The sequence below is a fragment of the Megascapheus bottae genome, chromosome 20 (genome assembly GCF_031878675.1).
Source record: "Megascapheus bottae isolate mThoBot1 chromosome 20, mThoBot2.hap1, whole genome shotgun sequence".
NCBI classification, from domain to species: Eukaryota; Metazoa; Chordata; class Mammalia; order Rodentia; family Geomyidae; genus Megascapheus; species Megascapheus bottae.
In genome coordinates this window covers 11,724,699-11,751,319 of record NC_143528.1, presented here as the reverse complement: position 1 = coordinate 11,751,319, position 26,621 = coordinate 11,724,699, and the positions used below count along the sequence as shown (strand labels likewise).

At 34.0% G+C, this 26,621-nt stretch overlaps 1 protein-coding gene across 1 annotated transcript in view; it reads left to right on the top strand.

The window, feature by feature from the left end:
* The window catches only part of Tnks (tankyrase), a 138,426-nt gene that overhangs the window by 32,031 nt on the left and 79,774 nt on the right, over nucleotides 1-26,621 (top strand). The window contains exon 3 of the mRNA XM_090353971.1: nucleotides 3,318-3,413. Coding sequence (XP_090210097.1) covers nucleotides 3,318-3,413 — 96 coding nt within the window. The remainder of the gene's footprint in view (nucleotides 1-3,317; nucleotides 3,414-26,621) is intronic.

The window sequence follows — 26,621 nt, the reverse complement described above, 5'->3', positions numbered from 1 at the left end:
GAAAGCCCAAGGACAGTGCCTCGGCCCTGAGTTCAAGCCCCACACTGGCAAAAAGAAATAAACTAAATGAATAAAAAAGGGAAGGGGAAAACAAGATGATTTGAAGGGGAGGGGTTGGGAGAGGAAAATGGGGACAAAAACATGAGAAGGGATATCAGTGTGTGAGAAGTAATGCACCTATTATCTCTCATTAAAAAAATTAAAAATAACTAAATAATATTTTAGAAAGGGGCCCCAAACAAAATTCAGATGTGACTTACATTGTACTGGCATATTTCTAAAAAACAGGAAGACCAGAGTAGATATAATACTGATTATAATGAAAAGATTTGAGGTCTTAGATCTCTTTTATTTTTTATTATTATTATTTTCATATATTCTATTGTAATTAATAGAAGGATTACATTATATTCACCAGAAGTTCCCATTATAGCATTGTTAAATTCCATTAAGTAAAAATATTTATTTACATTTATTTACCTCTTGTTTAAGCAGGTTCTGATGTTCAAAAAGTATGAAATGAATTCCTCTTTTCATGCTGGCGCTTTCTTTGGGTTTCCTACCCTCAGAGGAGCACTAAGTAAAGCCAGAGATAGTAAATAGCTTTTATTTGATATTTGAGTTTGCTTTATGATAAAGTAAAAAGCCCTATTCATTATGATAAAGCTCTTTTCATTATTATAAAAGATTATTTTACTTAACTCTTAAATTGGTTTATAACTATATGGAGGGATAATTATATTCATTTCTTATGTCTAATAATTAACTAATACACATAAAGTATCCCTTCTCCTTATCTGCAGGTGCTGCATCTAAGATTCATAGTGGACCCTTCAAACTTGGGGACTAAGTGAACTTTATTTTCACTTTGATTATACGTTACTATGCATAAATATATACCACCTGTGATAGTTTCATTTATATATTAGAGATTAGTGACAATAGCAAAGATTAGTGATAATAACTAATACTAAAATGGAATGAATACAGTTATTTTGATAATTAGATATGAGGCGATACCCAGTATAAATTTCTTTTTTTATGTATAGTTTTAAAGATAGAACAATGTTCTATCTTTTTTTTCTTTCCTTATGTCGAAAACTTCTATGTTTTCACATAAAGAAATATGACTTCTTTTTTGTAGATTTGAACTGCTAACATCACTACTCTTGTATTTGGGAGCCTTTATTAAGATTAAGGATTATTCAGATGCAAGCACTGTACTGCTTGTATGCAGTAAGGCTGCAAAGTTAATCTCATAACCAGATGACTACTCAGTGACACACCAGACAAAGGAATAATTCACCTCCTGCACTGATGGAGCCAGGCAGTGTGAAATCTCATCACCTACCCAGAATGTTACACATAGTGTGAACTCAAATGGGGGAATTGTTCCTCCCTTCCTCCCGCCTTTTTCTTTTTCTCTTCTTTCTTTTTGAGAGTGGCAGTACTAGAGCTTGAACTCAGGTCTACCACTTAAACCATGTGGCTAACCTAGAATTGTTTCTTTTCTTTTCTTTTTTTTTTTGGCCAGTCCTGGCCTTCAGCTCAAGGCCTGAGCAGTGACCTTGGACTTTCTCAAGGCTAGAGCCCTACCACTTGAACCTCAGCACCACTTCCAGCTTTTTTCTATGTATGTGGTACCGAGGAATCAAACTTGGTTCTTTGTGCATGCTAGGCAAGCATTCTACCACTAGGTCAAAGAATTGTTTTTTGTAAGGAATTTTCCATATACTAATTTGTCTTACAGTTGACTCTGGTATGGAATCAACAGAAAATGGAATTGCATATAAGGGGGATACTGTAAAAAGCCTATGTAAGATCTTACTGCATTGTTTCAAATCATGGATAGCTTTAGATCCCAAGTCTGAAAGTATCCAAGCTTGATGCTCACTACTGTTAGCAGTGTCTTAATTCTGTGAATGATTAAAATGTTTTTCATTGTTACTGTGAATGTCATGTATAGAAGGGTTACAGTTACATAAGTCAGGTTATGAGTCTTATCTCTTTTTGGGCAATGTTATTTCTTCCTTTGCTGTCTCCCAGTTAATTCTGTGTATTTTTTATACACTGTAACAAAGCCATTGACTTGACTTAATCCACTAAAGGAAAAATAATGTCAGGATATTTCAAAAGAATGCACATGCTTTAGTATGGACCTGTTAATGAAAATTGGGGCATATCAATGCTATGACTTAAAACTTGTAATTGAACTATACATTTTTAAGACTTTTCAGTATGCAAGTTGGTATCTGTGATTTGAAATACTTTAGATCAGGAGTCTTTTGGATTGGATTTCAGGTATATGGGGCTTGAGAATATTTGCATAACATGAGGAGATATTTTGGGGTTGAGATTCAAGTCTAAACATGAAGCATGTTTCATATGTGACTTACAGTGACCTGAGGTCTATGTGCTATTTTCTACTTGTTTTGTCATATAGGTAATTCTAAAGCTTGATATTTCGCATTGACTGGTGTTAAACTTTTTTGGCCATTCATACCTTCCTCTGTCATGCCAGAGGTAGCCCAGAAATGTTTGGAATTAAGAAAAATACGATACCTGAGTTTTACTTCAATAGTCATTAGGTCTTTCATAAAAGCCTCTAAATCTACATATCTTCGTTTTAGCTGCTTTCTATAAAACATATGGTGACTATATTCTTGGTATAAATGATATTATAATGCTTCTGTATGTCTAAATTTTTTTACTGGAAAGATTATTATAGTAGACAGATCCCTTTTGCAACATGACTGCAGGCAACTATAGTTGCATGCATTGCTGTGTCTGTTAAACTTCTTGGAATCGAGCCAGTGTGTTATGGTGGGTTTCATATGTAAGCGGTGAGCCACTAAAAGGCTGCTCAGTATTACAAGTATACAGAGGAGAGGAAGCATTTGGAAATTTAGCAGTAAAGCAGCAGCAGCAACAAGCAGCCACAGTGGTAGTAAAGATAGGGGAGGTTCACAGTTAGCATAGTTCCCAGTGTGAGTCAGTGAGCACATAGCTTCCCCTACTGCTGGCCAAAGGAGGCAAATCAAAACTGTATACTGCACGATTCTTCTACTTTCATGTTTATGATGTCAAGTCATGTGATAATACTGTACCATAAGTTGCCAACTTCACTTTCCTCTGGAGAAGATCTTTTGCTGCAGTGCTTTTATTTTTTTCCTTTCTCTTTCTTTCCTTTTTTTTTTCTTGAAAGAGAAAAAATTGTGCAATGTATGTTTATGCCTACACCATGCCGAGGCGACACTTACCAGTAAATAATCTCTGTATCCCTGAGGTAAGATATTGTTTCTGCTTTCCCTGCACAGTGCTGCTGCAGCACGGAGCTGATCCAAACATTCGGAACACTGATGGGAAATCAGCCCTGGACCTGGCAGATCCTTCAGCAAAAGCTGTCCTTACAGGTAAGAAAGGAGAGCTACCAAGTTATTTTTCTGTGAATTGACTAGCTTGTTTTTTTTTTTTTTTTTTAAATAAAATCTTCATGTACTGAATTGTTTTTCCACTATTGGAACTAAAAGAAAATATAATTAATACTTTTATTATTGACCAAATAGTTATCTTATGAATTGTAGTGCTGCCATAAACATAAGCAATAAGATTGCTTATATTGGGATTATAGCAATAAATCATAGTACATATTATTCACTCCTATTTTATCTTTCTTGTTTCAATTGCAGTGTTCCTATGACTTATCCTCTTACTTGTTTCTTTTTGAGACCTTCACTATTGAGCAGGCAAGGACATTTGTATCACTTATAAAAGTAGTTTTGATGAGAAAGACAACCTGCTGCCTTATTGCTTGGATTGATAGTAAAATGTGCAGCTGCTTCCCTCTTGCCGTCCTGTTTACATTGTTGTCATATATTGTCACTTTTTACTGTGCCAGCCAGCTTATTTTAACTGGGACAATATATTATCTTTCTTTTTTACTTCAGATAATGCAGATTTTTGGTTTAAGTATTCATTTTATAAAAGCAGATTCTAAGAGCTGGCAACTGGGTAGTTTTAGAGTAGAAAAGACCTCTAGAAATAATAGAGAAAATAATGCTGCGCCTGATAGGTTCTTGAACAGCTGTTTTCATTGATCTTCATTCTCAGAATTCTGCAGTGGATCTATTTTTGTTTTTGTTCTTAGTATCTTAGTTCCTCTGCCTTTGCCCTCTTTTATTTAACTGACCTTTGTGATTTGGAACCTTTTTGTCACTGCAGAGCTAACTGGATTATTTTCAGTTATGTGAAAGTAAATGACTTTTAACTGTCTTTTATATTTGCTCTATTTGAAGAAAATAAGCCTTCTGTTCTCACTTAAGTTTTAGAACCTATGCTTGTATATTTTTAACAATGATTTTGAGATGATTAGAAGATGTTTATATACTGAAAGCTCTTAAAATGGATGAAAATTTCCTTAATTATTCTGCATAGAAGCACAAATTCTCACTGTGCTAAAGTTAATATAATCACAGCTAACTCAATTAATCTCAACTAATATAGATTAGATGATTGAATTGTTGAATCGAGATGTCAGTCCTCAGAAGAATAAAGCTATTTAAGTCAGTATAGATAAAAGATATTTAAATGTAAATATATAGTTCTAAATAATGAAATGAAAATACATAGTCTTAGGCCCTCTTCAGTTTTTTCTTTTAACAAAACAATAAGTAATAAGAGCAGGTCTCTGCTCAAAGGAATACGGCTTGTAGAGACAGAGGTGCAGTAGATTATTTTGCTGAGCAAGACTGTCTCTGTGTCCTCCCTCTGACCTTTCCTCCTCTCCAACTCTCAATGCCTATCAGTTCATGACTCCACTCATTTGATGCATCATTGCTTTTAGATCTACGTTTACTTTGTTAAGAGACAAAGCCGAAATATAAGTTGTTAAGAATAAGCAGCTATCCCCAAATTTGTGATGACTTATGGGCAAGATGATTGGGAAAGAGCTTTGAAGACGGAAGATTCTTAGAGGATAGATATTCTACTTATTAAATATGCTTTGAAAGCCATCCAACTTTGTAGTTTGCTTAAATATGAAGATAGTAAATTATTTTGGCTATAATAGTGATTTTATGCATTATTCTTTTTTAAAATAATCTATTTTCAAATATGGTAAACAACTTTTCAGATATAACTTAAAAGCAAAACTAAGTTTAGTAATAGTTTTGTTGGAAATACAAGTTAGTTCTACATTCATATTATATAATACAGCAAAATAACACTTAGGTAAAAATATTTCAATATGTTTTTCTGCCTGTATAACTATTTTAACTGAGCAATTTTTTCAAATAGAATTATGACGGAAGCTAATATTTTCAAAGCTAAATTTAAAGATTAGGCATTGATTTTTAAAAAGGGATGTGGGTTTGGGTTGTAGCTCTGTGGTATAGCTTTTACCTAACTTGTACAAGGTGCTGTGTTCAATCCCCAGCATCACAAATTAAATTAAACAAAAACAGGGCATTTTTGAAAGTAAGATTTTAGAGTTATTATACTTGTTTCATGTGATTGTTACTATTCCAGATGCAGTTGTAGTTCTGTTAGTAGACAGTGAATTTTTGTTCATGAAGTTTTGTTTTCTCTTTAGGAATATACTTGCTGAAAATTTCTTTCCAATGGCCCATCCTTCATGGATTAGTGTGTGATGGACAAAACTTCCTTAAAGGAAATTGACTAAGTGAAAATATCTTTTTATAGAATGTTTAAAAATATATGCTTGGTTACTGCTCCATTTTATGTAAAGAATTCATGGAGTTTCACAAGGCTATGAAATAAGAATATGCCCTTAGTTTCACAGTTAAAGAACCCTACTATATAGCCATTTGCTATATAGCACATTTGGATAATACATTTAGGCACGTAAAAGAGAATAGTAATTGAAGAGACTGATATATATCATGTTGAATTATACTCTGTTGAACTATGCTCAAAGCTCTACCATATGAGCCACAGTTCTACTTTTGCATTTTTGGAGATAAATCTCACAGACTTTCCTGCCAGGGCTGGCTTCAAGCTGTGATCATCAGAAATCAGCCTTCTGAGTAGCTAGGATTGTAGGTATAAGCCCACCAGTGCCTGGCCTGCATTCTTTAAAAACAAGGATATAAAAAAATCTGAAACAGTCCATATATACTATTCAGGAAGATGTTGTTGTGTTATGAAAATGGAGTTTAAAAGTAGCAAATTATTTTGAGTAGTTTTTGTGGTTATAAAAATACATTCAGAGGGGCCAGGAGTTTGGCCTAGTGGTAGAGTGCTTGCCTAGCATGCATGAAGACCCAGGTTCGATTCCTCGGTACCACATACATAGAAAAAAAAAGCCAGAAATGGTGCTGAGGCTCAAGTGGTAGAGCTCTAGCCTTGAGAAAGTCCAAGGACAGTGCCCAGGCCCTGAGTTCAAGCCCCAGGACTGGCAAAAAAAAAAAATACGTTCAGAAAGCTGGATGTTTCATGCCTAGTTACTTCAGGACGCTGAAATTTGAGAATCATGGTTTAAAAGCTCTCCCAGGCAGGAAAGTCCCTGAGACTGTTATCTCCAGTTAACCACCAGAAAACTGGAAGTGGCATTGTGACTCAGAGTGGTAGAACCTTGAGCTGAAGAGCTTAGGGACAGGACCCAGGCCTAGAGTTCAAGCCCCATGATGGGTGAAAAAAAAAGAAAAAGAAACTGGGGGAAGCCAGGAAATAATGCAGAAAAAATGTTTGTAAGTCTCCTACCTACAAATGACATTGTGATGTACTTCATGACTTTTTTTCTGAGTAAAAGTGCCTTAACACTCTTGATTTGCTTCAGTCAAATCATTAAATTTAATAAAATTCTTTAGTATAGTATATAGTACCTACATTACACACACACACACACACACACACACACACACACACACACACGCATGCACACACTCCACTTAATTTGGTAGCATAGGTATTCCTAGAAAGAATTGTATTCTGCAGCTTAAATTTGGAGTTTCTTCATAGTTCCAATCTGTGGATATGCTTTGAGTCAATAGTCTAGTACCTCATATTTAGGTATACTGCTTTTAGCTTTTATGCTTTGTGAATTTGAAGTCATTTTATTGGCTTCATTGCAGTTGTACTTGTTTCTCATATTCAGTGTTAGCCCACACATGTCTGTTCTTGACTTTGAAGAGCCACATTTCAGGTAAAATTAGTAGAGAGAAAGGTAATTTTTCTTAAAGATACCTACAAAAAGTATTTGCTTGTCCGATCTTCTATGGCTTTCTACAATTTTTCATAGAGCCCAAATCTGTAATCTATGAAGTCTTAAATGATCTGGACTCTACTTGCCTCAGTTTGACTGAAGTGTTGCTCACATCAAAATACAGTGTTTTGTTCACAACTTTCCTCCCATCCCCAACCCATCCCTCCACTGGTAATTTGGTCAGCTGTACTTTGAGATTTCCATCCATACATTTCTCATCAACATGACTGCTTTAACTCTTGTCCATCCCTTCACCTTTCATGACACAACGGCTTTGTAGTTCTCTCTGAACCTCATTTATTTCTCTTCACTTGTAGCTCAAGTAGTTTTTCTAAATAATTAACCTTATATTCAGAAAAATCTTCACCGTGTTCCCTAATGTCTTTGGTCAAAATCCAATTCTAGAGCTAGATCTGGCTTCTCTCTTGCATGCTTTTGTTGTCTGTTGATTTGTGCTCGACTGTGTGTGAGCTAGCGTGTGCTATTGGAGTGAATACTGCTCCAGAACATTACCGTCGTGAATCTGCCCAGGTGTTTATACTTCAGAGCCCTTCCTGACAACAGTCACATTAGTTAACTTGGTTTACTTGGTGATTTTGTTGGTATCAGAAATCACATTTTTTTTTTGGTTTTGTTTTTATTTATTTTGCTCCAATGGAATGAAAGATAAGAATTTTGACTTTGGTTTATGTTGTTTGTCTACTTCAGGACTTAGAAGAATACATGAATGATTAGATAGATCTAACTTTGCCATTGGAAACTTTAGCAGTATATGTTTTCCAGTTTTTTTCATAATCTTTAATTCATTGTTTATTATTTGATGCCATGTTATGTATTATAACATCTTAACATGTTTTCTAATCCTAAAAATTGAGATTACTTGCAAACTATGCATGAATTTTAAAAATGTTTCATTGGTAAGATAAGGTGATATGTGGGTATCTTTGAGAAGCTTATACTAAGGAATTGCCATTTAACAAAGCAGTTTATGTATATACATCTTGACCAGTATAACCTTTTCAACATTCTCACCCTTCACTCTCAACCTACCTCTTCCCTTACTTTTCTTAATTTTGTAAAATATACATTGAATTCTTGACTGCATTTGGTAGACTTCTTGGTTGGCCCCTCTAACGTTATTGTTCTGAAAAGAATAAACTACAGCTTTCGTATCAGACTCCTAGATGTCAGACCTCTTTTGGTCATTTTTATTGTTACTGTTTTGCAGCTAGTTACAATAAAGTATTGCATATTGAAGATACATATTGTACTGCATATTGTAGTACTGCTTCTTGTCATGCTGTGAATTACATGATCTACCACAAATTCCCTTGTATGAATGAACTTTCTATCATTTATGGAGAAGTCCAGTTGTGAAGCATGTATTCTATAAAGAAAATGAGGTACATTTTCTTATTATTTTTTTTTCAAGAAAAACTTGATACTACTCTCAACTATGGTTTTATGAGGGGAACATTAAAAAAAATCCTGATTAAAAAAATTTCCTTTAATATTATTATAAAGTTGAAACTTGTTGAATAGAACTTATTATTCATTTTAAAATATGTTGAAAATATTAATCTTTTAATTTTTAAAGTTAACTACAATATATTAAATTTTAAATCAAACTAATTTTTTATTAAATTTTAAACTAGTGTTTGATTTGGGGAAATGAATAGGATAATTTTAAGTTTTGTTATTAATTAGAAATATTAAAAATATAAAAATAATTTGAGAAGCATATAAAGCAAATACCTTTACTAAAAGACCATATCTGACATTAGAAATTTTGTCCCAGTGAACAAACATATCAAAGGCTTATATAAAAGTGAATTAAATTCTCCTTAGCACCTATTTGTTAGTAGTTTGCACAAAATTGCTCTATATATTGTTTGCAGCAAGCAATCTAAGCTTTACGTTAGACATTTAAATGTAAAATGCAACAACCTCCTGAATGCTTCTGAACCAGGTACTGTTCTAAGGGCACTGACTCTTCCCATGAAGCTGAGAGATCCATGTTACTATCCAACTCATCTTCACATAGTAAATATGCAGTCTTAAGGAGAATTATTGAGACATGTGCCTGCCCAGTTTGATTATACAATCTGCACATCAGGTATTTTTGAATCTATTTTTTTCATTTGGAAGGATGTGGTCTTGCCTAAACTAAAAATACAATCAGACTGGTTTGTAAACTCAGAGCTAACCCTTTAATATATGATGACATTTATTAAAAGAATACCTCTCTATTAGATAGTTTCATCTTTTAAGCAAAAAGAAAGGAAAAGAAAAGAAGCCAGCCATGGTGGTTCACACCTGTAATCTTAGCTACTCAGAAGGCTGAGATCTGAGGATCAAGATTCAAAGCCAGCACAGGCACAAAAGGACCTGAGACTCTTATCTCCAATTAACCTCTAGGAAATAGGAAGTGGGGCTAGTCTCAAGAGGTAGGGCAATAGCCTTCAGCTGACGAGCTCAGGGCTAGTGCTCAGGCTGAGTTCATTAGTAGGCTAGGTCAATATTAACCTGATACTGGAAAAATATTTCAAATCTATAAGGAAATATAAGACAAATATAAATAATTTGAAACACATAATAAACATTTGAATTATTTATAGGTGAAAAGGAGCTCAAATATAAATAGGCCTTACATGATTACAGTTAATAATATACATATAAATAATTTTGAAATTCTTACCCTTCTTTCTGTTCAAATTACTTCATCACAGAACTTTCTTCTCAAAGCCTTTTAGTGTAGTTAGACATAGAGCTTCAACTGTAACCAAATTGCAGCTATTGTAATGGTACTTTAAAATTTTTATATAGCCAAGTTTTGTTGCTGATATTTACATTCTTAAAAGAAGACCTAATATTAGAATTTACTTATATTTTGAAAGTCTGATAAAACATTTATTTTGACATTGCAGATTTGCATTCAGTTGAGAGAAATAATACAAAATAGCTCCTTGTAGCCATCACTAGTTTCGCCTTATAATAATGTTTTGTAAAACTAACATATGATCTTGACTAGAATAACAACACTAACGTAATCCAGGTACAGAACATTCTCATTTTAGGAGTCAATATTCTGTAGCTTTTCCCTTTTTACAGTGTCTTTTTCTAGTTTTGTTAAATAAGGTGTCACTGGCCTTGTAGATAGGTTAGGAAGTATTCCCTTGCTCATATTTTCTTTAAAGAGATTATATGATACGATTATTATTTTATCTCTAAATTTCTGTTAGAATTTACCTTTTTGGATTGGTATTCTTTTTCCTCTTCTTCCTCCTTTTTTCTTCCTCCTCTTCTCCATTACTTAATAGATATGACTAGTCAGATTATAAAACTCGTTGTGCAAGTTTTGATAGTATATGTCTTTAAAGGATTGGATAATTTTATCTTAATTCTTAATAGGCTTTTTTGTGTATTTTTCTTTTATTAAGCATTTGATGTCTGTAGGGTCTGTAGTAGTCTTTCCCATTTCATGCCAGATATTACTAATTTGTATTTTCTCTTTGTCAATATCATTGATTTTTAAGGACAAATTATTTATTTATTTTTAAAAATGCATTCTTAATTCAGTTTTCTGCTATTTCTTTTTAGATTTCCTCTAACAAATGAGCCATTTCGAACTATGTTGTTCAGATTTGTTGTATTTTGAGATTTGTCAATTGCTTTGTGGTTTAATTCTGTTGTACTTGCACAACAATGCTTTTTTTTTTTTTTTTTTTTTTTTTTTTTTTGCCAGACCTGGGTTTGAGCTCAGGGCCTGAGCACTGCCCTTGGACTTTCTCAAGGCTACAGCTCTACCACTTGAGCCTCAGCACCACTTCCGGCTTTTTTCTATGCATGTGGTAAGGAGGAACGGAACCCGGGTTTTCATGCATGCTAGGCAAGCACTTTAACCACTAGGCCAAATTCCTGGCCCCACAACAATGCTTTTAAACCACTGATTTTTAATCTTTGGAGTATGTTTCATAGATGTGTGGAAAGAATGATTCTTGAGGTTGTTAGATGGAGTGTTCTAGAAGTCTTTGTTAGATTCTATTGGTTGGTGGTGTTTTTGAGCTTTTCCTTATCCTTGTTGATTTTTTTTTTTGTCTTGTTCTTCAATGAGTAAAGAATAGTAAATTAGATTTCTAACTATAATTATAGATTTGTTTTTTATTCCTTTACTAGTTTTTGTTCATATGTTTTATAGCTCCGTTGTCTGGTACATACATGTTTAGGATTATTTCACCTTTTTGGCGATTTGGCCCTTTTTCATTGCATAAAGCCTTGTGTCTCATGTTTGTTTGTTTTTTTTTCCCCACTGAAGTCTATTTTATCTGATGTTGACATGGACTGTCCTATTTTTTTTTGTTTGTCTTTATTTTTTCACCCATGGGATGGTTTCATGGTATGTATGTGGCTACCCACTTACTTTTAACCTGCCAATATTACTATATTGCAACTGAGTTTCTTCTGCACAGAATATAGTTGCACAATAATTTTTTTCATCCACACTGCCAATTTCTGTTTCTAATTTGGTATATTTAGATCTTGTAAAGTCTGTGGCAGACTTCTGACTGCTGTCTTCTGACTTTGCTAGAACTGTAATGCAATAAGTTTATTCTTAAGTGACTAAGTTTATGATTTGTTGCAGTGGTAGAGGAAGCTAATAGACTATCTCCTGTTTTTCTTTTTTATTCAGTTCCTACTTTTTGGTGTAGGGCAAGTAGTGAACATTTGGATTATGGTGCAAAATGCTGTTACTTAAAGCTATTTGGCTTAATTTTACTCGTTTTTACTTTACACTGCTTTGTCAAGAAAACTACAAGGGTTTGGAGCATTGTTTCCTTATAGTCAGTTGTAAGTGGAAGTATATGATTCTTGCCTGGTCAATTTTGATACCTCAGAAGGAGCAGGATTTCTGTCTCCCTATAAGGACTCTATGGATAGTTTTCTGGCCAGGAAATAGTACTTCCTTATTATTTTACCCATATGACCTCCATTGACATTATGAGGTTGGGAATGGCTTCATTACTATTGAGTGGTATTGAAAGACATGATTCTCTATTAGGTCTCCTCAGACACCATTCCAGTAAGGAGATATGAGGGTCTGGTGGTCTTGCTGCATAGGACTAGAAGTTCACAATCCCTATGTAATCTCTCCACTAATGCTCTGGGAAGGTGGGATAAAATGAAATGTCTTGACAGAAATAAAAGTCTAGGCTCCTGGGTTTCTCATTAAAGCCTAGTGATGAAAATACATGACCAGGTTCATCATTTAGGTGTTGGGTGGCATGGGTTGGCTAGGCTCTGTATCAAGTAGGTGTTTAGTTGCGGGCAATAGTCACACACTAGTATACATAACATAACTGTTGGATGTTTAGTTTAGTCTTGTTTTTTTGGAAGGGGGTGGTGCTGGTCCTGGGATTTGAACTCAGGGTCTGGGTGCTGCTCTGCACTTTTTTTGCTCACTCTACACCTTGAGCCACAGCCCCACTTCCTGATTTTTGGTAGTTAATTGGAGATAAGTCTCTCAGATTTTCTTGCCCTGACTGAATTGAAACGTCAGTCTTCAGATCTCAGTCTCCTGGGTGGCTAGGAAAACAGGAGTGAACCACCAGCACCCAGCTTTGTTTTAGCTTTTAAAATGTCATTAAAAGTATCAATTATTCTTTTGGATATTTTCAGTTGAAATTAATAATTGTGACTAAAAAAAACTCAGCAATAGCTTGCTCTTTACCAACTGGTAACTGGGAGCCAAGTCTACAGTCATGCTTTTTCATTATCTTTTTTTTTAATGCCATTTACTCTGTAGCTCCGCATTAAGACTGGAATCACCCATCGGCAAGTATTTTCCTACTTTATCTAATTTAGAACTATTTTTTAAAAAACTATAAAAAGTCACTGAATATATGGCATAAGGTTTTACTGTCTAAAAAAATAAGCGATGTTATTGAGTGGTAGAATGAAAGGAATAATAGCAATTATTTAGGATTGAGGAGGCACATAATTAAAGAAACTTGCTCTTAGAATTTACTACTGGCAATTTTCCAAATACTATCTCTTTCTTGCTGTAACTTCACCTTCATTGTGTAGTGTAGTGTGGTTGTATTGTGTTACTCATTCAGTGAGGCAAAGAAAACTGGAGCAGGTTTGTTGCCAAATAAATGTTAGCCTAAAAACAAAAATCTTGTTCAAACAAACCCCTACTTTTATGACTGGTATTTCTAGAACTATCCTAACACCTAAACTTAACTCCTTCAAGCATGCTGTTTAAGTAGATGTCAACAAGGAATATGCATGCTGATAGTAAAAGGCAAATTGAATTATACCCCTTTGCTCAGAAGGCCTTGGAGGAAACTTTGGAAGAGAAATGACCTTAGGAGATGATGCTCTTACTAACCCCCTCTCTGCTTCATCACTAGGAACATTGCTATACAAGGGAAAGGTTAATTGATAGAAGAAAAGGTAGTAGTTGACTCTAATGAGAAATGGTCATTATATACTATATAATTCCTACTATTTAGTCACTGTTCCGTGTGAAATCTAGTTTAGTCTTATGAAGTGCAGAGTTAGGCATTTACTTGGTATTAGGTACTATATGCTTTTCTGGAGTTGAACAAATAATGTTGTTGTCAGTACTGTAGTTTGAACTCAGGGCCTTGTGCTTGCTAGACTGGTACCCTACCATTTGAACCAGCCCTCTAGTAGTAATCCATCTCATAAGGTTTCGCATTTTGTGTGTTGAGTGTAGAAAATGCATAGAGTATGCCACCACGCTTATGTAAAATTACCCTTCTAATGGTTTTGGGTTTTACACTTGACTTTACAATAAGAACTGTATTTTGGCAGAAAGTTACTTTCTACCTTTTTTCCCCCTAGTGTTTATCAATCTATTAACATCTTGCTAACACTTATTATAAAATGCCTCATTTATTTCTTAAAAAACATATCTTTAGACCTGTACTGTTTCTTTAGTCTATTAATACTTATTCTTGATCCATATCATTTTAATGATTAGAAGTTTCAATATTGATAAGCGCATGGTTTCCATTTCTTTAGGGCTTTATAGCAGCTGGAAAAATTAAAATAACTGGTTTTTCCATTCACCTCATTTACTATTCTACTTAAAGTAAAATTAAAACTTTTATCTAACCCATTTATATACTTGGAAATATTGTTTCATAATTTCCCCTTTCCTTCTTATCTTCTAGCTGTACTGACTTGCTTCCTATTACTCTAGTTGGTTTGACTTATACTTTTTTTTTTCCTATTACTTTCATTGTCCTCTCTTTAGAATTCTTGGTCTTTTGTTATGCTTTATCCTCAGATATTTACAAACTTACTTTCTCTTGATATTTAGTCTTTTGTTATTGAACTAAATGCAGATAATCAATTACATACAGACATATTCAGAATTGTTATCCCTAGGCTTCTGTAGTGCAAAGAAAATTGAAGTTCTAGATGATGACATAACCTACTAAGGGATGTTAAAACTTGTAAAAATTTTTACTGATTGCTGTGTGTACACAGAATTTTTCAAAACTATTTTATAATTTTATACAGAAGATCTCTGTAGTACCTATTTCCTTTATACTGTAAATCCTCATAAGTTACTTTAGGTATCACCATTATTAAGATTTTATTTTTCATTTTACGATTTTATTTTTAAACAAAGTAACTTGATTGTGTAGCTTCTTATAAATCTCTTTTTTTCTTTTTTTTAATTGTAATTAGTAAAAGGGTTACATGATATTTGCCAGATAGAAGGTGCATTAATTCACATACATTGATACCCTTTCACATGTCTTGGTACCCATTTCCCTCCTCCCCACACCCCCCCCATCATCTTATAAATCTCTTATATATTCTTAGTAAAGCATTAGATTCTTCATATCTATAATTGGGTTGATTTCAGATATTTCCTTTACTTGCTACCTAGGTCATTAAATAGTTTCACTAGCATTTATTAACACTCCAGAAATTTATGTAGGAAGTATTTTCTAAAGAGTGTCAGAGGGAATGGACCATGAGATGTCTTCCTCTAGATAGGTATCGATGGGCTGGGTACCTATAGTCCCAGACTCAGAGGCTGAGGCAGAATGATTGATGTTCAGAGCAGCTTGGATTGCAAAGAAAGACCCTTTTTCAAAACAAACAATAAACAAGCAACAAAAAAGCACCTGCCTAGCAACTGTGAGGCCCTGAGTGAAAACTCCACTAAAATTTTCTCTCTCTCTCTCTCTCTCTCTCTCTCTCTCTCTCTCTCTCTCTCTCTCTCTCTCTCTCTCTCTCCTCTCAATCAAACAAACTACAGTAATAACAAAAAAAGACAAAGGAGAAGGAGAAAAAACAAGGGGAAGAGAGAGAGGAGAAAATGCCTCTTCCAGTCATAACTTTGCACCAATTTTGTGCATTTTAGGGCAGACCAAGGCTGAGATCTATTCCAAGACTGAGAACAATTTCACTCTCTTGAGATACAGTTTTTATGAGTATACTTTCATTTATTTGATTAGCAATCATAAAATGTACTGAAGAAAAGGAAGCCATTTCTGTTTTATAAAATAAGTTATCAAAAGTAGTGAAAGGAAGATTACTAAAAAACTAAAAGCTAATTGAGGGTTCTGCTATTTAGATAAATAACCTTGTTTCTTTGGTTTGTTGATTTTGTAGACTTAGATACAACAATCAAAAGATAAATTTAGCTGAGTACTAGTGGTTCACGCCTATAATCTTAGCTACTGAGAAGATTGAGAGGTGAGGACTGAAGTTCAAAGCCAGGGCAGACAAATCCTCAAGAGTCTTATCTCCAGTTAACATCAACGTAGCTTCAGTGGTGAGTGCCAGCTGTGAGGTGGGGGGTGGGGGCAAACAGTGGGAACTGAGATGCCCTGAATATCCTTTTCTCTATATAATTTTTGTTTTCCTTTTCTGAAACATTTGAGAGTTGTTTGAAGACATTTTGGTACTTCACTTCTGAAAATATTAACATGAGTATCTGCTAAGAGTAAGGACATTAGGTTATATAATCATGATTTAATTATGACACTTAAGAAGTTAAGCATTATTACAGTACTGTATAATGTACAATTCATCTTAATGTTTTATAAAAATATTTATTTTTCCGTCAGTACCCAGTTAACTCTGTTTAAATAGCTCTTGATACCTGTGAAATGCTTTGTGGACACTTAGAAAATAGAATATCATTTCATCACTTCCTGGTTGTCACTTGTTTCATACGGATGCTCTACATTTTCACTGTGCTGTTGACCAGAAAAACATCTTTTACTTTTGGTTTGATAACTATGGTTCTAATTACTGTCATGTATTTACATTAGATGCTTAAGAAATGCGTTATGAAACTATTTTAAACATTGTGTTAAGAAGTCAGCATGCATGTACAGTCTTCTCATTCCAACATGCAAAGTGATATAGAGGCAGGAAAATCACAAGTTCAAGGTCAACTTGGCCTACAGGATGAGATGCTGTTTTTTTTTTAACAAAAATCAGAATAAGATTTTTAATTTACCTTCTCAAAATTTGCTAATGGCCTTCTGAAGGACTTGATACACTACTGATCCAGATACAATTTCCTAATAATGTATAATTTTCAACTACAAAAATATATAAGCAACAATTTTCCAGTAAGAAACTGGCCTGTTAGTAATCACATGATAGGAAGGCTGAGAAGCAGATTTCTAGCTTCATTACATCTTTGAGAAAGATAATAACACCATTCTATAGCTTGGTTGCAACCTTGAGACAAGCCAAATAAGAACATTCAGCTAACCACTCCCAGATTTCTGGCCCCCTCAAAACTGTATGGAATAATATTAGTTCTTCTAAGCTGCCAAGCATTGAGAAACTTGTTAGGCAGAAATAGATTATTAATATACAGTAAGACATTTTTAAAGACTTAACTGCTTTTGTAAAATGAAACCTAAGAAGTATAAGCCAGAAAACACAGAAATAGATTATGTATAAGAAAATTAACATTCTTCTAAAGTATACCATTTTAGTATAAGTTTAACTTTAAAAAGCATATTAATGCTCTTATTAAAACATAAAATTATATCAATGATTGGGGGAGCACACTAAAATTTAAATGGTCCTAGGAACCTAGTCCATCTGTATTTCTGTATTAAAGGAAATAAAGAGTAACTAACTCAAGTAGCCTTTTAGCACAAGACCCCTAACTCAGTGGGCAAGGAAAATTTCAAAGAAACCCTGGATTTTCAAAAACTTTTTAAAAGTATGTTCTATTGTAATTCTGAAACATTAAGTATAATGCAGAAGTGAGCATATGACATGCATTGGGAAGCAGGGCTTTTATGTAGAAGGGAAAAATAAATAGTGTGAAATGGGGGAAGAGAAAAGAAAAAGTTGAGTAGGATTGAAGTGTAGGCGTCAGAATTGTATGTAGAGGTAGAGTCGAGTTGAGGCAGTTCTGCTGCAGAAAATACCTTGAAGCAGCGGGACCTGTGGAGCCCAGCCTCTTCCTGCACCTGTTTATAGATACTCTTCTTTATATGCTATTAAAATGCATAGAACTCATGAAAAAAAAATGCCAATCCTGGGCTTGAACTCAGGGCCTGGGCACTGTCCTTGGGCTTTCTAAAGGCTAGTACTTTACAACTTGAGCCGTAGCACGCACTCTACCACTAGGCCATGCTCCCAGCCCAAAAGATATTTTTGGTTTGAGAGGGAAGGAAGATATCAAACAATACTGAACAGTATTGTTCTAAAAATTAGGCAAGTACTAAAACAAAAATTAATAATGGAGACACTTCATAGGACCACAAACCATTTTGAAGTGGCTCCTATTAACTGAAACTGGGAACATTTAACTATTACAGTGAACTTATTTTAATTTACTGATATGTCAGCAAGGGCTATATAACACATTCAGTAGAGTAGGATTAGGAGAGGGTGATAAAGAATGTATGTCTGTGTGGGGGGGTAGCAGGATGGGGTGTCTTTATCTTACTATAAAATGCCTGTTAGTCAATTTAGGCAGACTGTTAGAGAGTGATCATTTCCCACCATCTCAGTAAAGATTGATTGTGACAAGAATCATTTATGGATGCTAAACCTTTATTTGATTAGCAATAGGATATTTTCAAGAGTCTCAGCATGTCTGGCCAGAGATTGATTGCTACTTTAGATAAATAATATCTGCCTATACAGTGAAGACCCCAGGGGGTCTTAAACATATCTTGTGTGTTGGCAGAAGTAATGAGAAGATATTATAAAAGAAAAATCTTTGTTTTTAAGACACAGACACCGAACCATTAAAGACAAGAACATGATACATCATGATGTATTCCAACCTTATTAATACCCATTATGTACTTACTTCTAAAGGTTATAAAGTATATGGGCAAAATATAAAAACTGGTGAATTTGAGCGAAGGGTTTATAGAAATCCTTTGTGTTTGAAATTATTCTAACCGGAAGTTTTAAAATTACTTGTCTAGTTTTAGATCAGAACATTTTATGAGCATAGCTATGATTATTAATTCTACTTGCCTTTTGCACTATTCTAAAAAAAACTGTTGGGTATTAAATTTGTTGAGGTTGTTTTGAAAGAAATGCAGTTTATACTTTCTTGTCTTCCCTTTTCCAGTAAATTCAGTGTTGTTAATTGGTTTAGAGTATGTTTTTTGCATTCTTTGAGAATTCATTAGTTTAGTGTGACACTTGGAAGATGCTAATTCCAAGGAAGTCTTTTATCTAAATTAGCCTTCTTTGTTTGCTGCATATGACTGTTATATATAGTGTGAGCAATATTTTTTTCTTTGAAGGGAAAGGATTGGGACCAGTTCTTAGAATTGTTAGACCTCTTGAAGTCTACTCTAGAAGAATCACCTGAATTTGCAGCTTCACTGTAAAAGGAAAGAAATATAGTGTATTTTCTGTTTAACTTTTTGAGTGAAAGTGAAAAAATGTATAATTATTTGAAATGACTATGAGTATCATTTTGTACATGGGAATTTCTTTTGAAATAAGTAGCACTTACTAGGTTTATTAGTTAGGTACTCAGGTAAGGAAGTAATTAGCTAGGAATTAGATCAGAAAAGCTTTTTATTTATAGATTATGAGAATTTCGTTTGGTCAAATTGTTCTTCCTCAAGAGAAGTAATGTTCTGCGTACCAGTTTTGTTTATAGTTGTTCCCTCAGGGTTCTTCCTTTGTGTAGAAAAATGTATTTTTTTTAATTCTAGTTTATATATTGAGCTTCAGTGTTTAGAGATAGGCCCTAGGTGAGCAAAAAAGAATCTTCTCTATTGATGTTCCAATCTTTCCATATGTTGGTTTTCTGTTATTCTATTACCCTCCATTGCACTACAAGTGAATGATATATTGCTCATGACAGGACATAAAAATGACTCTTGTTTTAAAGAAGTTATTAGAATGCCAGGGGCATAACAGACAGACATGGGAGAGTTTCTGCAGAAGAGTAACAAATTTTATGAACTTGCTTGCAAAATAAGTCCTTAAAAAAAATAAGGAAAAATAAAACAACCTCCTGCCTATATTCTTTGCAAAAGAAAGACAAACATATAATTGGCAATATTAATGATTTATAAAAAGAGAAGTCTAGTAAAGATTAGAGAGGACAAAGAATCTCAAGAGTGGAAAATATGTAAACTACTTAGTATCATCATAACAAAACTTCTTTATCTGCTTATTTCTCTTAAGGCTTTGGTTTTCTACATACTTTTCTCAGTATCGAATTCTTAAGAACTTCTGGCATCTTAAAGGATTAGGACTTCGTAGACTTTTGTTGGGTTGTTTTATATTCCCTTATAGTTACTTTTATCATGGCTCCCATATAAGTGTTAATTTTTCAGTTATTAAAATATACTCTGGAAAAGAAAATAACTGGCCATGCAGTCACATTCACATGTATATACATTGGAATGACATTTTTTTCCCTTTAGGATATAGGAAATAATGTTAAATGATAAATTGTAGTTTTTGTTTCTGGGAAGAAAAAAAAAGGATGGAAAAAGTTAAATATTTTCACTATAGATACTTAAAAGAAACTCAGAGGGGAGGAAAAAAGGTACATTTTTAAGGATGATTGAATCAGAGAATTAATGATAGTTTTCCCAAGAAATATTTGGAAATATGAAATAGAAAAATCTTTTAAATATGTTAAAAGCTGTAAGAGCTGAAGGAGATCAGATATTATTTATAATTAAAAAAATAGGACAGGAATTTACAAAAAGCCCTATCATGGAAATGAATGTTCTTGCAGTGCAAAAGTCAGTTCCAAGAGTACAAGACTACAGAGCACTTAAAAAACTTCCTGTAATGGGGCTGGGAGTTTGGCCTAGTGGTTAAAGTGCTTGCCTGGCATGCATGAAGACCCGGGTTCGATTCCCTCGGTACCACATACATAGAAAAAAAAAAAAAGCCAGAAGTGGTGCTGAGGCTCAAGTGGCAGAGCTCTAGCCTTGAGAAAGTCCAAGGACAGTGCTCAGGCCCTGAGCTCAAGCCCAGGACTGGCAAAAAAAAAAAAAAAAAAAAAACTTCCTGTAATGTACAAGAGTTGGACTGTGGGGATAACAAGATTAATCAGGTTCTTGGGAAGCTCTACAAACTACCAGCTCTATAGACTACACTTACAAAATGACTCCAGAAAAAGACTCCCTTCCCATAGTTTCCCTCCAAATATGTTGTCTTAACCAGTACTATCATGACCTTTCTTCCTACAAACCTGATTTGATCATCACACTCCAACCTCAGGGTTGCCATCATCCAGTGCGAAATAATTGTGAGTATTCTTTGTGCTCTTTCTTTTTAATATTTTTTATTGTATTTAATAAAAGGGTTACATGATATTTGCCAGATAGAAGATGCATTAATTCACATACATTGATACCCTTCCACATGTCTTGGTCCCCATTACCCTCCCCCCACACCCCTCTTGGTTTCCCCCCTTCCCTGTCCAATTTCAAGTAACCAAATACAAATGTATCTAATATATCAGATAAAGTGAGATATTGTGGCAATATGAGATAACAAAGGAACAGCAAAAGAAATGAGAGATAACATAGCACCGTAAGGACAGCAATCATTCGATATATGGCTTTTGTTTCAATATCCTAGAGGTCCAGTCAATTAGCTTCATACTATATGGCCTTATGTATCAAGGTTTTGCTCTATTGCAAATCTTTGCTATTAGAGCCCAAGGTTTCTACTGGTTATGATAAATGAGGGAAACCATTGAGCCTAAGTTCCTTTGAGTCTGGCTTACTTCGCTTAATATGATTTTTTCTAAGTCTTTCCATTTCCTAACAAATGGGGTGATGTCATTCTTTCTGAATGCAGCATAGAATTCCATTGTGTGCAAATACCACAACTTGTTGATCCACTCATCAACTGAGGGACATCTAGGTTGGTTCCATATCTTTGCTATGGTGAATAATGCTGCAATGAACATTGATGTGCTAATGGATTTAGTATGCCCTAGTTTCTGGATGGTTGGGTAAATGCCAAGTAGTGGAATTGCTGGGTCATAGGGGAGTTCTATGTTTAGCCTTTTGAGGTACTGCCATACTGCTTTCCATAGTGGTTGAATGAGTTTGCACTCCCACCAACAGTGTAGTAGTGATCCCTCCTGGCCACATCCCCTCCAGCATCTGCTGTTATTAGTTTTCCTGATCCTGGCCATTCTAACTGGAGTGAGGTGGAATCTTAGCGTTGTTTTGATTTGCATTTTTTTTATGACCAGAGATGTTGAGCATTTCTTATTAAAAGCAACCTTGAATATCATTTTGTAGCTTCTTTAGGTTAAAAACTCAGAAAAGTAATCTATTTAAAAACAAAAAGACTTACATAAAAATGAACTTTCAGGGCTGGGAGTTTGGCCTAGTGGTACAGTGCTTGCCTAGCATGCACGAAGAGCCAGGTTCGATTCCTTGGTACCACATGTTTAGAAAAAGCCACAAGTGGTGCTGAGGCTCAAGTGGTAGAGTTCTAGCCTTGAGAAAAATCCAAGGACAGGGCTCAGGCCTTAAGCCCAGGACTGGCAAAAAAAAAAAAAATGAACTTTCAGAGAGTCCATGTACACAAACTATAAGTTGTTTAAATGTAAAGAGAATACTTATGAACAGTTATTATTCCTGGGATGTAAGAGCAGCTTTCTTTTGTTTTGATCCATCATTTCCCTTTTAGCTGGAAACTGAAACTTAATTTTTTTATTGAAATAGTGAAGCATATGTGGTAGCTCTAAAATATATCACAAAGTTGGTTTATATATACATATTTGTAAATATATGTCTATATTATTAAATAGATACATGTAAAATCTTGTTTGTATGCCCATTAATTGCTTGGCTTTCTGACTTTACTATGTAGTTTTCAACATTATATATTTTTGTCATTTGGGGTATTATAACACATATTAAAAATGTTTGATAGTACTTATTGCAGTTGAATTTCTTGGTTTTTGTTGTTGTTTTTTAGACTATAACCCTGCTTTAGCTAAGTAAACTTTATTAACCAATGAAGTTTTTCCTTAGAATCTATGGGACATTTTTAGGGGATTTTGTTTTATGTCATGAGTGATGGTTATGGTGAAAACTAATTATGTGAAGCTTGATGTTACAAAAGAATAAGCATCAAGTTCAAGAACAATGGAAAATTGCAAGGTATAATTGTAAAAGAAAAAAAAAGCCTCTTGGATCCATGTACATATTTTTAAAGTATGTGTAAATGTTTTCCTTATGTAGCTATGTAGGGTCAGTGTTGAGATCTCTGTAGTAATTTTTATATTGTTGCATGCTGGCCTTGCCAAGGTTAGACTTATCTTAAATAAAACTGTTACTTTAGTTAGATTACAATATGTTCCCTGAATTGGAAAATATATCACTATACACAGTATGTTTAAGACTTTCTTCAGTGATATGGGTGGTAATGGTAGGAAATAAAATTTGCTACAAGAGTAGTTTGAAGTTGGTCATATTAAAATTTCAATTTTTAATTTTCCAACTTTGTAGTAGAAAAGAAATGCTCTATTCCCCCCTGTGGTAGTCTTGGGGCTTGAATTCAGCACTTGAGCCCTGTCTCCGAGATTTTTTACTCAAGATTAGCATTCTACCACTTGAGCTCCTCTTCTGGCTTTTTGATGGTTAATTGGAGATAAAAGTCTCTTAGACTTTCCTACTGGCACTAGCTTCAGAATGCAATACTTAGATTCAGTCTCCTGGTTTTATATATTTATATATACACATAATATTATATATAATATAAATTACATGTGTGATACATAAATATATATAAGCTCATTAATATACTATATATTTATTTGTATAGTTTATATAATATTTTATGTTTATTATATATGTGTATATATAAATTTTTTAGAAGAAAATTGCACCTGATATATGGGCCTGGCCTGACATTGGGTAATGTGATCTCCTATGGGTCCTGGCAGTTTTATGGAACACCAAACATAAACCAGTTACTGTAGATAATGACATGATTCAGTGATGCAAAATAAGACTATTTTATGATTTTTGTTTAAGCACTGACAAATACAAAGTGTTTGTGTAAGGCATAATATATTAAAGCTCCCTTCTCTCCTAGCTAATCTGAGTGACAATAATTTCATGTCAAAATTGGTTTCTTTTTCCAATAGCCAATAATCCAGAGCAGACCGATTTCTTTATAAGTCTTTCCTCAGATTTCCTAGATAAAGCTCAACTGCAATAATAGATTCTTTTTCACATCATTCTATTGAGAATATCCCACTGTCAAGCCACAAGATGTATTTTCTCTCACTGCAGTGAGTAGCCCCATTTGCTTTACTAGGTGCATTGTTTGTGATCTTTGGCTAGAAGGCATTGACACTTTTCTCATTGACATATTTGTTAAGATGTAATTTATTCTTCCCTGTATATACAAGTTGAATGTTTGGGGGGAAGGGAGAGAAAAAAAAGACTTTCAAATTATTGTGTTTGTTAGCACTTGAAAATGTCAGGTATATATAATGATAAAAAAAAAGGCAGTGGCTGGGTGCTAGTGGCTCACACTTGTAATCCTAGCTACTCAGGAAGCTGAGATCTGAGATTGAGCTTCAAAGCCAGCCCGGGCACAAAAGTCCATGAAATTCTTATCTCCAATTAAAGCCACTGTTCCAACCCAAGAGAAAATTTCATAGTGGACAATATTAATCACGTAATGAAAGTGAACAACGCATGATGACTCTCAAGCTACTGGAGAAATGGACATGAAAAAAGATCATGATTTGAGCCAAACCAAGGCCTGAAAATTTAGAAATAACCATCTCATCAAACAAGCCAAGCATAATAGTTTTTTAAAATCTGTATTCCAGCTACTCAAGGACCAAGGTTAATACATGCAAAAACCAGAAGACCTTATCTGAAAAATAACTGTAGTTAAAAAGGGATGTGGGTATATAGCTCAACTAATAAAGAGTTCCAGTCAAGTAAGAATGAGGCCTTGAGTTAAAATCCCAGGACTGCTAAAAACGATTTGATTTATTTTTAAACCTCTTCCTTTTATGGACTATACTCACTTCTACCATATTATAACAAGCAATATAATAATGCTTGAAATTTTGTTAATTTTGTATAAGACAAAGAATTCTACTTACCTTGGCTCAGTACCTTGACAAAACTTAAATTTTTGGAATTTATTCACAGAAGCCCTGGTGCTACACAGAGTATTCCTAGCAATATACAACATACACACACATGTGCACACACACCTACACACATTTTAAACTCTTCTAAGAGTACTTTTTGAGTGTAAGTTCTTGACAGGGAGAGACATGTGAAAGAGTATCAATGTATGGGAATTAATGCACCATCTGTCTGGCAAATATCATGTAACCCTTCTATTAATTACAATAAAAAATATATGAAAAAAAGAAGACACATACTTTGCAATTCAGTCATGATTTACACAGAAGCAATGATAACCAGTTGTGATATATTTATTCTGTACCTTTCCTGAAAGAATGCACTATGCATTTTATCATCTGCTTTAGGATATGTCTGTCTTAAAAGTTGCTTTCTGTAGAGTAAGAAAGTTTATCTTATCATAAAAATTATATAGAGCTGAGAGTAAATCTTAAATTTAAGTTCCTTCTTAGGTTTTGTTTTTTGGCAAATACCCTCAATCAAGTATTCCAAGGCATCTGTTAGCCTCCCTACCAGATTACAGATAGCTCTTTATAAGCTTGACTTAGAAGTGTTAGACTTAAATCTCTTAAGGTTATTGAGATGGGAAAATATTAGGCTGTCAGGAATCCCAAAATAGCCTGCTGAAATTTTATACCAATTACAAACCTGTTAGGTAGTCTTTGTCACCATTCCTAGATAATTATATGCAGAAGCCATTATACAAATGACTGAGTCTCTCAATTAAGCCACATTTACTCAGATGAATGTATAGTATCTTCTGCTAGCATAGAACTGGAGATTATGTGAAGAGAATAGTTTTTAGCTATTGAATGGTACTAGCTTCTCTTAATTATAGCATTCTCTAAAATTTATGGCTATTAGCATCTCAAATTTAAAATGTGAATTTATGTAAAACAGCTTTCTAATTTATGTTATACTAAGATTACTACAGATGAATTTTAAATTTTGTGTCTAAATGCTGTTTGGTCTGGAAACATAATTTAAGATGGTAAATGATGAAACAAAATGATACCATTCATGTATGACATGACCAGTCTTGAGGTATGTCGCTATATAATTTGTCATTGTTATTTAAAATACTAAGTAAGTCTTAGAGTTGGCATAAGATCTTAGTTTAATGTACTTTAGAATATTGGGTTTTTTCTTTAAGTATTTTAGCCCTAATTTCTCATCGAGTCTTCTTTGAAGATACTTTAATTCACTTGATGCCTCCTGATGGATACAGAAGGAAATGCTATTTGGTAGTGTTCCTGACAAACTATAGAACAGTTGTCTTTTTTACTTTTACTTTGTTTGTTGCATATATTTCATGCTAAGCTCTTAGATGTCCCAGAAAGAACTGGAGGATGAAATTGAATAAGATATTTGGTTTTAGTCTGGGGAATATTTCTTTGACACTGTGGAACCAAAGTATAGAAAGGTAAAATATATCTGAAATAGAAAAATACTCAAAAAATGTTGGAAGATACCAACCTTAGGAGAAGACTGAGACTAATCCAAGTGTAACAAGTGCTGAGTTTGCAGCTTTAGACCACCAACTGCTCCACAACACTGTAACAAAAATTTAAGAGTGTGTTAGCTAGCAGGGTATGATGACACATGACAGTAATTCCAGCACCACTCAGAAGGCTGAAGCAGAAAGATCTCAAGTTCAAATGCTAGCTTTAGCTACATAGGCATACCCTTTCTCAAAAAGCAAAAACAAGAAAGGCAAATAAAAGGCTCTCATT